This window comes from Macaca nemestrina, chromosome 4, assembly GCF_043159975.1.
Source record: "Macaca nemestrina isolate mMacNem1 chromosome 4, mMacNem.hap1, whole genome shotgun sequence".
Classification (NCBI taxonomy): domain Eukaryota; kingdom Metazoa; phylum Chordata; class Mammalia; order Primates; family Cercopithecidae; genus Macaca; species Macaca nemestrina.
In genome coordinates this window covers 92,873,658-92,890,394 of record NC_092128.1, presented here as the reverse complement: position 1 = coordinate 92,890,394, position 16,737 = coordinate 92,873,658, and the positions used below count along the sequence as shown (strand labels likewise).

The 16,737-nt window shown below is 39.3% G+C and overlaps 1 protein-coding gene across 2 annotated transcripts in view; it reads left to right on the top strand.

The window, feature by feature from the left end:
- The window catches only part of LOC105475677 (Rap guanine nucleotide exchange factor 5), a 242,049-nt gene that overhangs the window by 201,263 nt on the left and 24,049 nt on the right, over positions 1 to 16,737 (top strand). For both annotated transcript variants that reach the window (XM_011731142.3, XM_071094929.1), the window contains exons 15-20: positions 522 to 552; positions 1,528 to 1,606; positions 3,888 to 4,037; positions 7,989 to 8,086; positions 11,807 to 11,929; positions 13,582 to 13,760. In XM_011731142.3, coding sequence (XP_011729444.1) covers positions 522 to 552; positions 1,528 to 1,606; positions 3,888 to 4,037; positions 7,989 to 8,086; positions 11,807 to 11,929; positions 13,582 to 13,760 — 660 coding nt within the window. The remainder of the gene's footprint in view (positions 1 to 521; positions 553 to 1,527; positions 1,607 to 3,887; positions 4,038 to 7,988; positions 8,087 to 11,806; positions 11,930 to 13,581; positions 13,761 to 16,737) is intronic.

Sequence of the window (16,737 nt, the reverse complement as noted above, 5' to 3'; positions counted from 1 at the left end):
CAGAGGGCACTTGAAGGTGGGAATCTGTGGAGATGATCAGAGATGGACAGAGTGTTCCCAGTTCCACCACACAGAGACACATCCTGGAAAAGATGTGCCTTGGCTGAATGACTTAGCTATCTAAATAGCAGTAATTTCACCTAAAATCTGTCACTATCACTGTATGAGAAAACTTATGTCTATGGACTGAATATTGCAGTTTTTATAAATCCTCATTTCTGCGGACTGAGTTCCCATGGACTGAGCAGATCCAGTTCCTCCCTCACTTCTGAGCTTCACTTTCTGTGGGTAGAAGGCAAAATACATCTGTTGAATCCATAACTTCTTTACTTCCTGGCTCATTTGAAATTCAGAGCCCAATGTCAAGTGTGTTGTACATAGTGAATTAATGAATACTGTGTTTTATCTTTTTTAAAGAGCAAAATCCTCTGCCTAGTGCTGGAAAATTAGTCTTCCATAACAATAACTGCATTATTCTGGGTTTGGGACAAAGACTGACTTCTTGGCATTTTTCCTTTCAGCACTGTGGATGAATATTCACCACAAAAAAAGGTAAGCAGATGCTTCTATACCTAAAATTAGGTGATCTGGTTTGGAGACCTTGCCTTGCCTCCCTTGGCGTGTTTCAAAATTAAAATGAATACTGCCTCGAGCGGAACCCGACAAGGCGGGGCGCCTGGGGTTGCAGCTTCCCTGCGCTTTCCTGCTTTGCTTTAGTTATTCCTGTGCTGGTGCAGATCCGATTTTAGCTGTGTATCCTTGACTTTTTGACATTCTGCTGATTTTGTGGTGCATTTTAGAGTCTCAGGGCTTCCTGCTGTCCCTGGAGTGATATAAATTTGAATTTTAAGATGTTTATGTCAAAAAAAAAAAAAAAAATCCAGGTAGGAGGAATCTTGACTCTAAGAGGAAAGAAGTCTTATAAGGAAAATATTTGCACTTTTAATACAACAGAAAGAGAAGGCAGCAAGTGGGAATGTGTTCTCAGTCCAATTTGATAAGGGGGAAATATGGACTGAGATATCAGGCACAAGTTTTGGAGACACAGCTATATCAGGTGGATAATCATAATGAACAGTATGCCTGTGTCCCTTAGGAAAGTCATTGTACTATAGCAGAGGTATTGAAACCATCTCAAAGTTGCTTCTGTGAAAAATGTAATAGCAGAGGATCAGATTGTGATAACTATACCTTATAGATTCATGTTGGAATGGGGAAATGATGTTTATCTCAGGAGACTATGGATGTTTGTAATAGCCAGATGTGAAAAGTCATGTTGCAGGGAATAAATATAAGGACGTTTGGCCTGCTGCTGGCCTTAGCCCAGGCCCATCGGATTGCTCAGAATCTCCACCACCATTTGCATTAGTTGGGGCGACTCCCAGTTTATTTCTCTAAGATTGGATGGGTGGATTTCACATTTAAAAAAAAAATTGGCTGGCTCTTTTGGAACATGTTGTAAACAGCTATGGTTTTCCAAAGGGCAGGAATGCATTCATTCATTGTTCTCTTTCTCCAATCTCACAGAATAAAGCCCTTTTCCACCAATTCAGTCTTAAGGAGAACTGGCTCCAGCATAGAGGAACTGTGACTGAAACGGAGGAAAGTGAGTATGGTTTGAAGTGAGGGTTTGGGGGTAGGTAGCAGTTAGCCACCATTTTTCTCCTACATTGGCGTATCAGCCTGACTAACCTTCATTTCTAGCTGTCACCCCTCAGATAAGCATGTTAGCATCAAATAGCATGTTTTTCTTTTCTTTCTTTGAGCATTATAGTTTTCTTAGGTCACATAATACTGTCCCAAGCACCAAGGATGCTTATAATTTGGGAAGCAAGGAAAGGAGACAATGCCTAGAGCCTCCTTGCATTTTTGAGAAGAGGTAAAAATGACAGGAAACTCAACATTTTCTCCTAGAACCATCTTCTCCCTGCCTTCATCAGCCCATTGCCTATGACTAACTGGAAGGATCACCAAAGTCAATGTGCAGATTTGGGCTGAGTCAGTCCATGACTCAGTCCATGAGAGGAAACTCTTAGAGAGAATAATGGAGAGAAGGCTGTACGGTAGAAGCTCCTGCAAGGTCAGGCTGTGTGGGCAGTGCCGCCCATCTGCTGTGTCCTCAGTCACTGCTTATTTTTGTGGAAGAGCTCATGGCTTCCCCTGAAGAGGGCTGTTCATCCAACACAAGGGGAAACACCTTTTTAGAACCCTGAAGATGCTGAAGTGCTTTTCTATGTTAATGTTTTAAAGAGGAACAAGAAATATTAACAATGGTTTTCTCCTTTTAGCTAGAGGTTGAGTCAATTTTAATGCAATTGTGACTCACAGACTCTCTATTTTGACTCATCTTTCTTCATATGCTGAAATTCTGAGTGTGATCATTTAATATTTGCCCAATTTCTGGAACTTGTAAAAGAAGCCACAAGGATGCTTATTCCTTTAGATAGTGTTTGTATATAATGCTGCTGATAGATGGTTCTGTTGACTCATATTAAGTGTCATCCGTACCAAGTGAAAGAGAAAACAAAATTATCTAACTTCCTAATTCCTTTGTTACTGACCTTCCTTGCCCATTTGTCTTGAAGTTTCATCATATAGTTTTCCAAGCTAAGCTGCAAAAAGGCAAAGTATTTCAAGGCCCCCAGCCTCTTTTTGTTTATCAGTTTATTTAACAAGATGTAAACTTACCCCATATATAGTAGTTTATAGACAGATTTTGCCTTGCTTAAAAATTCCATCTTTCTATGGAAGGAGGAAAGCCTTTTTCTCTCTCACTAGTCTGTTGGCAAAATACAAAACAACTATTTGTTACATGCTATTGTTTTAGTGACATACCCAACCAAACCAAGTATGTCAAGTGTCTCCTGGTGGTGTGTTTACTTTCAGGTTCTATACATATAAACTCATAGTTAGACTTTTGCTTCATTTGTATTTCTATGAAAACATTCCTGGGTTTATTTTTGTGGTGACATTTAAACTGCATATAAAATTTCTTCAGAAGCTTCACTCTCAATTTTTTTTGCAACACCAAAGAGTAGAATATCTAAGTATATTATTGTCCTTCTGTCTACTGGAAAGAAGCTGGTACATTTTATACATTTATAGTAGCTGATATAAGAGGCAATGTGTCAGTTACTTCCATTGCTATTAAAACAGCTTCTGCTATTAATATCATAAAGAAAACATTTTTCAGGACCCATTCACCCTGACAGTGATAATGTCCCAGTAATAATTATTAGCACCACAGACAATAAAAAAGGAAATTAAAAAGGCTAGAAATGTGACCTCCATTTGGAAACTAAATTCATCACTACCTTGATGGGAGAAATGGAGTCATTCTTAAATGATTGAGAAAGCTGAACTCAAAAACCAAAGCAGATGACAGATTTTTAGATAAACTTATGAGAATTCTAATAGCAAAATACAGCGTTCTTGATTGGGCCACTGAGATTGTCCTGAAATGGAGTGTAAAGGAAAAATTTATGAATTAGACACTTTAATATGCAGCTTTGGGAGATCTCGGCAACTGTCAAAGAAGGGATTTAAAAATACAGTCTGTGCACCACAGATTCCACTGTATGATGGTCAGATGGTTTCCACAATGAGTACACACTTGTATGACTCGGGTCTCTCATTACAGAATGAAAAGATTAAATACTACTTGTGCTTGTTGACTAGCTTTATAACATCTGAGTTTCATGTGTTTGCAAGCACACATTCATAGACATATACCTTCAGGCGTTCATGTGCATATATAAAAAATCTAACTCTATATGTGTTATACTGAAGAGAATAGCAAGGTGGGTTGATTTAGAAAAGTTGATCAAGGTGTCTTGATTTGGAAAAGTCACTGTTCTGTTTCCAAACAATTGTTTTCACTTGTGCAGTTTTCTGCCACGTGTATATAACAGAGCACTCCTATGTCAGTGTGAAGGCAAAAGTTTCCAGTACAGCCCAAGAGATCCTAAAATTCGTGGCAGAAAAGATCCAGTATGCCGAAGAGGATCTGGCTCTGGTGGCCATCACATTCTCTGGAGGTAAGTTGTTTTCTACCCTTGAATATTAATATTTCACTGATCTCCTTCAAAAGGAGGGAGTTGGCATTTTTGTAGGGTAAAAGTGCAGCTCCTCCCTTCTGGACCCGCAGCTGGATGACCACAGTAACAATAAGAAGCTGCCTACCAGAAGTGTTTCCATGACAACAGTTGGGTACTGTGGGATACTGAATTTCCTCCCCAAGAACTGAATAGAGAGGCATGCCAGTGTTTTGAAATACATTATAAAGCTTTTCATATTTTGTACTCTAGATAAGCCTTCTATTTTCCTATTTAAATTAACTTGGGAAATTGCTAAAGAGTGAAATTACTTTAGGGGGGAAAAAAGGGAAAGATGGCCTTGAACCAGTCCTATTGAGGGCTGACAGTTTAATAGTTAAAGACTCCCTATTGAAAGAAAGACAAACTGTACAATAAGCTGAAAGCTCACACGGCAATATTCCTTTAGGTGGACGTGGGGAGTGAGGCCTGGTTACAGCTTCTCCTTCTGTTGGGCCTTATTTATCCTCAGAGAATGGTTTATTGTCTGTTTTGAATAAGATCACACAGATTACAAGCTGACACTATTGATCTGTGCGGTTTGAACAGACCCCTTCGTTTTCACTGGAGCCTGTCAGATCTGTGTTGCTGGCCTCCTTTTTTGGTTTGCAATCTTTATTTAATATCTCCTTAACCCTGAGAAAAAATACAAAGAAAGTGACTTAGCATCAGTAGTTGAAAGACGTGAGCACTGTGTGGACTAATCAACCAGAGATGCGGGCGGGGGAGGGGAGCAGATAAACTGCATTCCTGTTTACCCTTTGTTATCATTCTCCAGTTGGGAAATGAGTATCAGAATATACTTGAGGGTAAAGTATCTTGTTCCTATGGCTTTGTTGCTCACAGGCAGGTAAAATGGTCCTACAAGCTGGCTGATTACATATGCAAATAAAGCCCTTCTCCCTGGGCCTAATACATAAGACTCCCTCCCCCCCCGACCCCCCCTCCCCCCCCCGGTTCCCAGGGCTCTAATTGTATATCTTAGCAAAACATGATCTAGAAAAAAGAATTTGAGAAACATATGAGCTAAATGAATTTTAATCAGAAAGTAGTTCGATTTTTGATAATGTATTTCAAATAGGTATGATAAATGTGTATTTAATTTTCAAGTGACCAAAAATATAAAAGGATTTTAAACAGTATTAAGCTTTATCAATACTGCTTAATTAAGCAGTATTAAGCTTGAGCATCTGCCTCTCAAGGTAGTACCATTACAGAGAGTGATCCTGGGGTCCCCATTCAGACAGAAGGTGCCAGAGAAGGAAGAGCTGAATGAACTTTGCAGGAAAACTGATACCCGTCTCATTTGGGAGCTGACTGAGAGTCAACCCAGGGCCTCATGAGAAGCTGGCAGTTAATGAACGGCTCTTTCACTGCCCAATATCTATTTGGTGGCTGTGAAATACCATTTTCACACTCTATTAAATTAGATTCAGCAGGATGGGCAATAGCGTTGTAATGTGTATAGACCCATTGCTAATCATCACTAGAAATATCAGCATATCTCTTGAATTATCCCACAGATTTGGCAATGTGCCATTAGTTTCCATCCTCTACCTTTTTTTTTTTTTTTTTTGTCTGTAGGGAACCTTTCTTCCTGCATCTTTTTATCCCCCAAACAATAATGTTTTAACGAAGAAAACAAACTCAAGAGCTTAATGCATTCCTTGTTCTAATTACATCATTTTTAATAAATTATATTTTAGTGCTACTTCAAAAAGCAATGGTGAGTTTTTTCTTTATTTTTGTCAAAAAAAAGTTTTAAGATGTCAGAGATGTTGGAGGTTTTATGGATTTTTTAAAAGGAACAATAGTATCATTCTCATAGCTTTGGTAGGTTTTTAGCTGTTTTTTACCCAGGGTAGTTATATGTATGTAGTAACAATAAACTACCCAGTTATTCAGAGGTTAAAATTCTATCCGTTTTAAACTTTCATAGTATAGTGACAAACCTGAAAATAAGGGGAAAAATATTTCTCAGCAAATAGAAAAATGCTATCAGAAAGTTATGACATTTTATTCTATAAAGTGTGAATGGCTCTCATAAATTCAGATTAAGGTATACATAGGCACAGAAAGGGCTGCAGGAAATTATAGCTGAACAAAGAAGGAGCAGATGGAACCCAGGAGATGAAACTTCAGAACCCGGCCGTGTGACACCATCCACTATACATGTCACCAGCCCAACATTATAGTACTGTGGATCTTTATAATGCTGGGCCATAAAGAATATATTAGATTATTATTTGTGTACTGTGTATTAAACAGAAATGTTCAAAACAACACTTTGCATTTGGGTCAATTATCTAGAAAAGGCATATGGAATATTGCATTTCCCAATCATGCTGGATAACCAAACAGCTACCTTAGGAGAAGTTGATTGTGTCACAGTGAAATAAACTTTAATATGGCTTTAGTCTACTCCCATATGCATTTTGTAGTTAGGAGGAGGACATTTTCTAGGAAGAAAGCTATTATGTTTTAAGAGGGCTCCAACTGTGGTAGAAAATGGTCAAAGGATAGGAATAATTTTCATCAAGAGAAATAAGATAGAAGAGGAATATATGAAAAATATTCAACCTACTAGTTAAGAAACACAAAGTAAACAGAGAATCTACTTTTTGTATTAGCAAAATAGTAAACTTACCAAAAGTATTGACCAGGCTGGGCGCGGTGGCTCATGCCTGTAATCCCAGCACTCTGGGAGGCCAAGGCAGGTGGATCACTTGAGGTCAGGAGTTCACGGTCAGCCTAGACAACATGGTAAAACTCCATCTCTACTGAAAATACAAAATTAGCCAGACGTGGTAGCAGGCACCTGTAATCTCAGCTACTCAGGAGGCTGAGGTGGGAGAATCGCTTGAACCCAGAAAGCAGAGGTTGCAGTGAGCTGAGATCGCATGAGTGCTCTCTAGCCTGGGTGACAGAGCGCAACTCCATCTCAAAAAAAAGAGTAATGATCAGTGTTGGTCAGTGTGCAAGTTTTATACCTATTTTTTAGGAAAATATATTGTCTTTTAAAAAAAATAAAAATCAGAAACGATTTGGTAGCTTGTATCAAAAACTTAAAAAATTTTCATTCCCTTTGACCTAGTAATTCTAATACTGGGAGTCCGTCTTAAGAAAATCATTTATAAGCAGACAAAGATTTAAACATAAAGATGTTGACTTCAGCAATATATATTATGGCTGATATAATAATAGATCCCATCTACCAAACCCCAGTTATGTGCCAGGCCCCGTGCCAGTACTTAACATACATCATGCCATCTAATTTATATTACCAAAAAAATTAACCATTAAATGTTCAACAATAGAGGAAAGATTAAATGATGGTATAATGAACTATTATATAACCAATTAAATATGACATATGTAAATAATTTTGTTAAGTGGATAAAGTGCTTATAAGAATATCAGAATATAAAATTATGGAATAATTGCAAATGTATATGTGTATCCACAATAATTACAAATGCATATGCATAAATCATTGCAAATCAATGCAATTTGTGTGTGTATATATACACATAGTTATATAAAAATCAGAACAAAAATAGACCTAAATGTAACCAGTGTTAACATGGTATTGTTATCTTAGATGAGTAAATTTTACTTTTTCTTTTAAACTGTTCTATGTTCCAAACAATGACTAAATGTTATAGGAAAGAACTTCAAGAGGACTCCACTTTCTGGCCACTGAGCAGTGAGAGCTGTTCGTGATGCCACTGTGTTGTCATTGTGTAGAGTGTGCAGAACTGAATTAATCCACTTTAAGTTCTATTTACTTTTAAGTATTTTTCTTTGGCAGTTTCACTTAAGTGTACTGTGTAGGCCTACTGCTGCTATTCTTATATTTCTGATTATTCCTTTTTTTTTTTTTTTCAAATAAAGGAAAGCATGAACTTCAGCCGAATGACTTAGTCATCTCCAAATCCCTCGAGGCATCTGGTCGGATATATGTCTATCGGAAAGACCTGGCGGACACTTTGGTAAGGACCTTCAGCCTTGTATTTGAAACAAACAGGCCAGGTGAGGTGGCTCATACCTGTAATCCGAGCACTTTGGGAGGCCAAGGCAGGAAGATGGCTTGAGCTCAGAAGTTTGAGACCAGCTTAGAAGTTTGCGACCTTGTCTCTACAAAAAAATTTAAAAATTAGCTGGGCATAGTAGTACACACCTGCTGTCCCTAGGTGTGTGCTGAGGTGGGAGGATCTCTTGAGCCCAGGAGGTCGAGGCTGCAGTGAGTTGTGATCTCATCATTGCACTCCAGCCTGGGTGACAGGGTAGGACTTTGTCTAAAAAAAAAGAAAAAAAAGGAATGGTCCTGCTATTCGGAACACACACACCACATAAATGTCAGACTCAAAGCATAATTTTTATGTGTTTATAATGAATGTTAAAAAATTAAATTATTTCTTCCCTTATCCGATGATGTAATTCCCAAGTAACAGTACTTTTACAAATCAAAAAGGAGTCAAGCAATTCAATTCAATCCACTCCCACTTGAGGAATGCTAAACCCTGCCTAAGTGAAACCCTTTCTGAGCTCCTGAAATAAGGGATTTGAGACAAGTGACTCCTTCTCCCATCGAATTTTAATTTCATTTCTTCTTTTTTGGTGAGTATATGGAGATGAGGCTGAGAAATGCATCCTAGGTGGATTTAAGGAGAAAGAGACCTTTGTTTCAGTACGTTTGGTACACCTGGTTCCATTCCCTTGAAGAAAAGCATGGATGATCTGCCTTCTGTGTGTAGAACAAGGTCATGGTGAAGGGGCATCAGCTGCCACTGAAGAGAAAGAGTCTGGAGAAATGTAGAACGCGCACTTTAAGTTACTTTCAGTCCAAAATTTAAGAACACTTATGCCTAAGTGGATGATTTCATTGCTGCTGTGGTTCCTAAAGACTTCAGTCCTGGGGTTGGTTTCTGAATAGCAGGACTAGGCTTCAGATCTGTCATCTAGAAAAAGTGGGCTCTAGCAGATTGCGATTGTGTGTGAAACTCAGAGTCCCCATCTCTTCATGGAGCCATCGCTGGGGTGAGTCTTTCTCACTGGCTCCTGTTGTGTGTGTAATTGAGAAACCTGCGTACCATGTAGGCTAACCCAAACGACTGATAATAGTTTTACGTCCAGATATATGTCTACTGGAAAGACATTTTATGTAACATTGTCTGCAGGATATTAAGCTACCATAATAATGTTCATCACTTATTACTAGATCTGTGTGTACTGAGTAATTTACATACGGTATCTCATTTAACACTTCTAGTAACCCCAGGAGAGAGGCTGAGTAACCACTCTAGCTTCACACAGCCAAGTAAGGGAGAGTGCTTCGATTTTTAAATGCAATTATATGTTTGACTCTGAAGCCCCTGCGCGTTCCTTTCGTTTGTACATGCCTTACTTGGACCTTTCCTGTGCTGTCCTTCAGCAGGCCACAAGTCCTGTGTAATTCTGTCAGTGAAACATAACCAACTGGGTGCTGTGCAGCATTTTTGAGTAAAAATGAGATTGATTTTACCGCTCCCCATGAAGGAGGATGATCTGACATGTAGCCACTGCGGGGCTTGTTGTGTAGAGGAAACTTCCACTCTGAATATCTTCCACTCATCCTCTGCCACCCATACGTGGCCTTCTCAGGCAGCTCCCTCCTGTGCATCCCCATGGCTCAATCTACCACTGTCCAGGGCCACATTCAGAAAAGAAGGCAGGCCTGGGCAATGCCTTGATGGAATAAATAGGTGCTGTGAAATATGTTCCAAGAGAAGCCAGACTCCATCCTACCTCAAAAGCTTCCCCCGCCAACTCCCCACACCACCTAAAAGTGTCCTATTGGAATCATAGGTTTAGATATTTCATCACCAAAAGATGTCAGTTAAAATCTAACATTGTAAGGGAAGAATAACAGATGAAAACACCAGTGCCTACTATCACTTTCACGTACATTAATCTTCTTAGAAAACAGGAATTAGAGCACTGAAGGAATGAGATAGAAAAATTTAATGTTCCTTGGCAAGGGCAATGGACAACCTTGAATAAATAGAGTTATTCAACCTTGAATAACTAGAGTTAATAACTCAAGTTGGGTAAGGGACCCAATTAGGGAGAAAATGGGCACAAAAAAACAAGGAGAAATTTCCTGACACCTCTAAATTATTAAGCAGGTATGTGTGTTACTTCCTCACTCTGGGTCTTTCTTTGAAAGTCAGCAGTAGAGTCTGTCTGGTCTTACCCTATCCAGACCAATCCCTGAGAAACCTCAGCTTTTCCTCCACCTCAACACTTCAAAATTTGTTAGCTGGTTCATTTGGTCATTGCTTTCTGAGCACCACACTGTGTCCTGCGCTGGGGATACAGAGACAAAGTGAACCTTGACCTGCTGCTGAGAGGACTGAGTCTGTGGGAAAGCTCTGTGAAGATCTTCAGTCATTAGGTTTTTTTTTTTTTTTTTTTTTTTTTTTGAGATGGAGTCTCGCTCTGTCGCCCAGGCTGGAGTGCAGTGACACGATCTGGGCTCACTGCAAGCTCCGCCTCCCGGGTTCACGCCATTCTCCTGCCTCAGCCTCCCGAGTAGCTGGGACTACAGGCGCCCGCCACCTCGCCTGGCTAGTTTTTTGTATTTTTTTTAGTAGAGACGGGGTTTCACCGTGTTAGCCAGGATGGTCTCGATCTCCTGACCTCATGATCCGCCCGTCTCGGCCTCCCAAAGTGCTGGGATTACAGGCTTGAGCCACTGTGCCCGGCCTAGGTTTAAAAAAAAAAAAAATAGGAAAACTTTTCATCAATGTAAAACTTCTAAAATGCAAATAATTTATTTTTCAGTTTAGAAATATGGATTAATATTTGGCAGCTGGAATATTCCCTTTATCCTACCATGCCATTTATTGTTGGAAGGTTCCTTCTGTTTGTTTTAAAGTTATTATTCAAATCTAACCCTTCAAATGGGAGAATTTATGTTTTCATTAGAAAACATCAACTATTTTGGAAACATGCCAAATAATCTTTTTAATAACTTTAGTGGTGAAATAGATTGAAAGTTGTGATGGCATCTAATACTTTTATGCCATATCTTAAGGAAATACTGTTACCAGCCTCATAGTGGTTAGGCCCTATTTACATAGGGAAAGTGGTTGATGCTTAAAATAATAATCCACCATGGGATATAAATGAAATAATTTTTATTTCATGTTAAATTTGTTTTTTTACTTTCCATGGGCATTTTAATAAAATGTGTAAATGTGTGTCTGGGATGAGACTTGCTAAACATATTTCCTGTAAACGCCATGTCTGTCTTTATTGAAGTGCACCATGACATTTCTTTTGTTTGTTTTTATACTAACCCTGCTGGCACATTAATTCTTACCAGAAGCCAAAGTGATTTCGGGGCTTTCGCTTTCATTATGCTGTCTGCCAGGGCAGTGTTTTATAATCAGATTTGTGCGTGCATGTGTGCACGTGGGGGCGGGGGAGAGAGATGGGGGAGGAGTGGGCGAACTCACTGAAGTATCATTGATCACGTTCTACTATTTGCAAGACCGTTTCCTAAATTGGCTGTAACTCACTGAAGGCGAACAGACCAGGGAAAATATTAAGTGCACTCAGAAAAGATTACTTTGCTAATCTGGGTTTCTAGTGCCTTTCTACAGCCAGCCAATGCAGTGCAAAACATTTGGGAATTACTAAGGATCTTTTTGCTTCTGTCGGTTTAGAACCCGTTTGCAGAAAATGAGGAATCACAGCAAAGGTCGATGAGGATTTTGGGAATGAACACTTGGGATCTTGCTCTGGAATTAATGAATTTTGATTGGAGTCTATTCAATTCAATTCACGAGGTACGTGAGGAGTGAAAAGACAAAATACAAATGCTGTTTTGACTGTGAATTCTTTGTGCAGAATATCAGTGCATGCGGTGATGAAATTATACTAGAATAACATGGTCCAAAAGATACTTGGGGACTTTAAATATATTGAAAGACTGACTCAAGTCTAAAAAAATCAGAATATGCAAGCATGCTTTTATTTGTTCCGAGTGTGAGCATATGCTTGTGTAATGTATAAGTATGCTATATTTCACATGTATAAATATATATATATGTATTTGGAGATGAGGCTCTAATGGGGTTGATTAACCATTTCACCTTTGATATTGATAGCTTTACTTTTTCCATGAAGTTTATGATAGTTGTACAAGAATCATATTCATATTTATTTATGTACACACATATGCATCTTTTAACTTAAGAACATTCTACAAGTTTAGACTGCATTGTAAGATTTAAAGTACTTTATTGAAAATTTTAGATATATTTCAAGTTTTTATGTCCATCAATTTTTCACTTAAGGACAGATTATGACATTTTTAAAACGATAGATTGGGAGCAAAATGCTAGCGACAATTCTTGAGTACATTTGGCCAGAGGAAACGCTCACGGGAATCAAGAGATGAAAAATGGTAGAGGCCTCTGCAACCATATGTTGCATTTGTTTTGCCATGTAGTAAAATTTTTCATTCTGAAGTGGCCTTTCCTTCTGAAGAAGGAACCTCACGCCCAATTTAGAGACCCAAATGTCCTCGTATTTTCTCATTAAACAGATTTCAATATTGTGATCAGAATGTGAGCAAGTAGTGAATTCCTTCAGGCTGAATGACTTGTGTCTTTGGAAATGTTAGTAGACTAGGATATATCCCTGCTTATGCAGTGGAAGAATGTAGATTACCTCTGTAAAACACACACACACGCACACATACACATTTAAAAACAAATCTATTGCTTTGCACATGATCCATCTATATAAATAGTTACTGGTCTTGTTTGCTTTCATAAATTATTAGACCTTGCCCTAATCTCATTCTCTTTCCATTTATGGTTTGACAATGTTTTACATCAGTGGTTCTTAAAGAGCAGATACTCAGACCAGCATCATCAGCGGGACTTGGGTACTTGTTAGAAATGCAGATTTCCGGCCCCTCCACACCCCTGCAGGATCAGAGGTTCTAGGGGTGGGATCCAGCAGTCTGTGCTTCAGCAGTCCTCCAGGTGATCCTGATTCACACCAAAATTTGAGGACCACTGTCTTAGAGAACAGACCTGTGAGGGTCTGATGTGCACCTTAACAAATACTGGTAGTACTAGTGTTCATTTTCACTTGAATTTTTCAACAGGACAAGGTTTGGAAATTTGGGGATTCCATTTATCCTATGATTTAAACTTCAGAATATCTTAGATTTGTATGTAAAGATGTCTTCCTTACATTCTGAAAAATCACTTATATAAAACACAAAAATCACAAAAAGCATTATTGAATGAGGCACCTCTAAAACTGAGTCGTTTTGAATTTAATATATTACTGTTCGCCATATTCTCCGTTAGCATATTAATAATATGGGAGGGACTACCTGAAGTAGCTCTTAAAATTTGACCGAATTTTGTATCAACTATACTTTGCTATAAATAAACCCTGGCATGAATACATTTTCTTTCAGCAAGAGCTGATCTACTTCACATTCAGCAGACAGGGAAGTGGGGAACACACTGCAAACCTCAGCCTTCTGCTCCAGAGATGCAATGAGGTCCAGCTCTGGGTGGCCACGGAGATTCTCCTCTGCAGCCAGCTGGGCAAGCGAGTGCAGCTGGTGAAAAAATTCATCAAAATTGCGGCTCAGTAAGTTTCTAGTGTGAGAAGTGCCATTCCTCTAGTCTTCTTGAGAGAGCACATTGTTTTTCTTTTTGTCTTATGGTGATAAGGGTTGGGATATAAACATGTAATATGGAGTTAAATGACCAAATGGCTGAAAAGGTCCATTTTTGAATATTTATGTCTTTGCATTTCAAGTATTTATACCTTAAAGTAAATGTCAAAATATCAGACAGAAGCACTATGCCCTCTGCCTCAGCACTAGTAAGCAGGCAGTACACACATCCTTCGTCTTGCAGCTGAACTACAGGGTGCCTGGGTGAGCTACAGGAGGCTAGAAAAAAGGAGATGATGATGTGCAGAAGTGGGAATCATTGCACGTCAGGTGCATTGTAGGACCCGTTCATTGCTCCTTGAGGCCCACAGTATGAACTTTTGAGTACTCGTTCATTCAAAGGCCCTGCACTGGCTGGCCCCACCCCCTGAGCCTCACCCCCGGGTGCACCCCATGCTCTAGCCACTCTAAATGTCTGTCTCTCCCATGAGCACCATCTTCCAAGTGTGAATATTTGTCGGCTTTGCCAAGAATGGCCACTGGCATTCAGCAAATTGCTGCCATTCTTCAAGACCTCAGTCAAGTATTACTTCCTTCCTGAAGTTACCCCTGATTTTCAAATGCAGGGGTACTACTTCCACTACTGCCTCTACTTCCCCTCGCACACATATACTTTTTACCTTATGGAAACTTACTATATTTATTCAATTTATCTGTTTATATAGGATTTCTTCACTAGGCTATATTCGCTTTCAAAGAACAGGGGATATTTCTTGTCAATCATTATACCTGGGTGCATGGTACAGAAGTTGGTAAATAGCAATGACTCAGTAAATGTTGAATGAAATTTTAGTAACTTGCTAGGAGCATCTCTTAAAATATCAGATTCATATCAAGAGTCTGTTCTTTGGACAGCTCCCCAGCAGAAGCAGGGAGCATGAATCAAAATCTTCGCCAGCTCCTTTTTCTTCCTGGGCTTCCAGTTTTATTTCTCCTTTGTCTTCCAAAGTAGTTTCTATATCAAACAGTTTTCAAGTACATGTCAATGCAGCATATTCAGAAAGTATATATCGATCACTTATATGTACAGATGTGTACAAGGTAGTGTGGGGAAATCAGACTGAGTCTACACACAGTTCCTGCCTTTGTGAGGCTTTCAGTGTGTCGGTGGGTAATTCTATACCTCAGCTGGCTCCTGTGCAAAATAGAATGGAGGAATGCCCTAGAAGAAGATCTAAGTCTGTTGAGGGCTTTAGAGGAGTGAGAGCTCATACCCCAAGGGTTTGGGAAGCAGGATGAGGAAAACATTGGTGAAGGAAGTTGTCTTTGCATCTATTTGAATTCTGGGTGGGAAGTGACAGGTAGGAATTCAAAAGAGCACACTGTCTGTGGGAGGTCGACTCAGTGGAGACAATGAAGCAGAGCCTGTGGTCAGAGACTGATTAAGAGTGGAGGGGGATTTGTAAGGAAATTGTGGGAGAATGATCTGCAAAGACAGATGGGACCAAATTGTAAAAGATCTTGAATTTCAGATTGAAGGGTTTGAACTGAATTGAGAAGGGAGAAGGGATTTTTTTTTTAAGTTTTTGGGCAGGAGCCTGTTATGATCAGAGTTATCCTTCAGGAAGGTTGGTCTGAAACTAGCACACTGAACTATAGCAAAGAGACCCCAAGAGTAGGATAATTTTTCTTAGGCAAGAGACCATGGAGGTTCCTGACCTGGTATTTTGTGTGACTGGGCATGGAAGGATAGAAAACAAGATATGCCTAAATCTTATTGATTGCTTTTATGGTGAATGCTGTTTTTAAAAAATTTGGCCATTGTGTTCCAAAATGGCTTGTAAAATTCCTAAAGGTGAGGCTTTTTTGGGTAAAACGCTTTCTTATGAATGCTAATTACGTGAATAAGTGGGAAATTAATGTTCCAAGGAGTAAGATGACACCACCCAGCTCAGTTCCCACTATAAGATTATATCTGTCCTCAGGGTATATTCACATCTTCTCCATATGGCCCGTGCTCTTGAATGCTTTATGATACTGGTCTCTAGCCCTAGCCCATGGAACAGAATGCCAACAGAAAATAAAGTTAAATTCCCTATAATCACGCTAGTAGGAATAACCAAGGGAAAACAGTCATTTCCACAATCATGAAGTGTTTTTCCTGCCTGAGGCATCCTATTTGCATATTCATGTTTCCCCTCCTTCTCACCATCCCCATCCCCCACCTCTGTGGATTGAGTGGATTTTATTTCCTCACACAAAGACAAAAGGAGTGTTTGCTGAACTGGAATGTTTAGTGTCAGACAGTCTGTTCTTATCATGGAATGAATGACCCTCACTCACAGAGGATTCCAGCCTGGAATGGTGTCTCATATTTGCACTGTATCAATTTGTCTTCTCCAGAAATGGTGTCTGTATTAATTCCTTTTTTTCTTAACAGATTTAGATGTTAGTTGTATGTGTGTTTTTGTGGGTTTTTTTTTTTCCTTAAAATATGACAAAGAAAGAAAGCTATATGGGCCAGGAAAATTGTTCATGGGGAGCTAAAAGATAAAAAAAGATGGGAATTCTAAGATTTCACATAGATAGATTAAGCTGAATAAAAAGTAGAATAATAGACATCTTTATAATGAATAATGATAAAACCATTTCCCAACAAGTTCTTGTTTTCTACTTCAGCAAATACTGTTTAAAAGGCTTGCTGTGTACTAGGGCACCTGGGTGATGGGCAGAATATAAAAAAGATTAGACATGTACTCTAGCCTTAAGGGACCTGCTGTCTAGCAGGGATTGCATAAGCAGTGGGGCCTCCATCATATCCTCAGGTGAAGGGACCCAAGGGTAAGAGAGACTTCCCACTGAGGAGCTTCCTGCAGGGGATGGAGCAGTTCTTACTGACCACAAGAGCCTCTGCAGAGGAGCCTGGTATTTCAGAACATCAACTCAGGA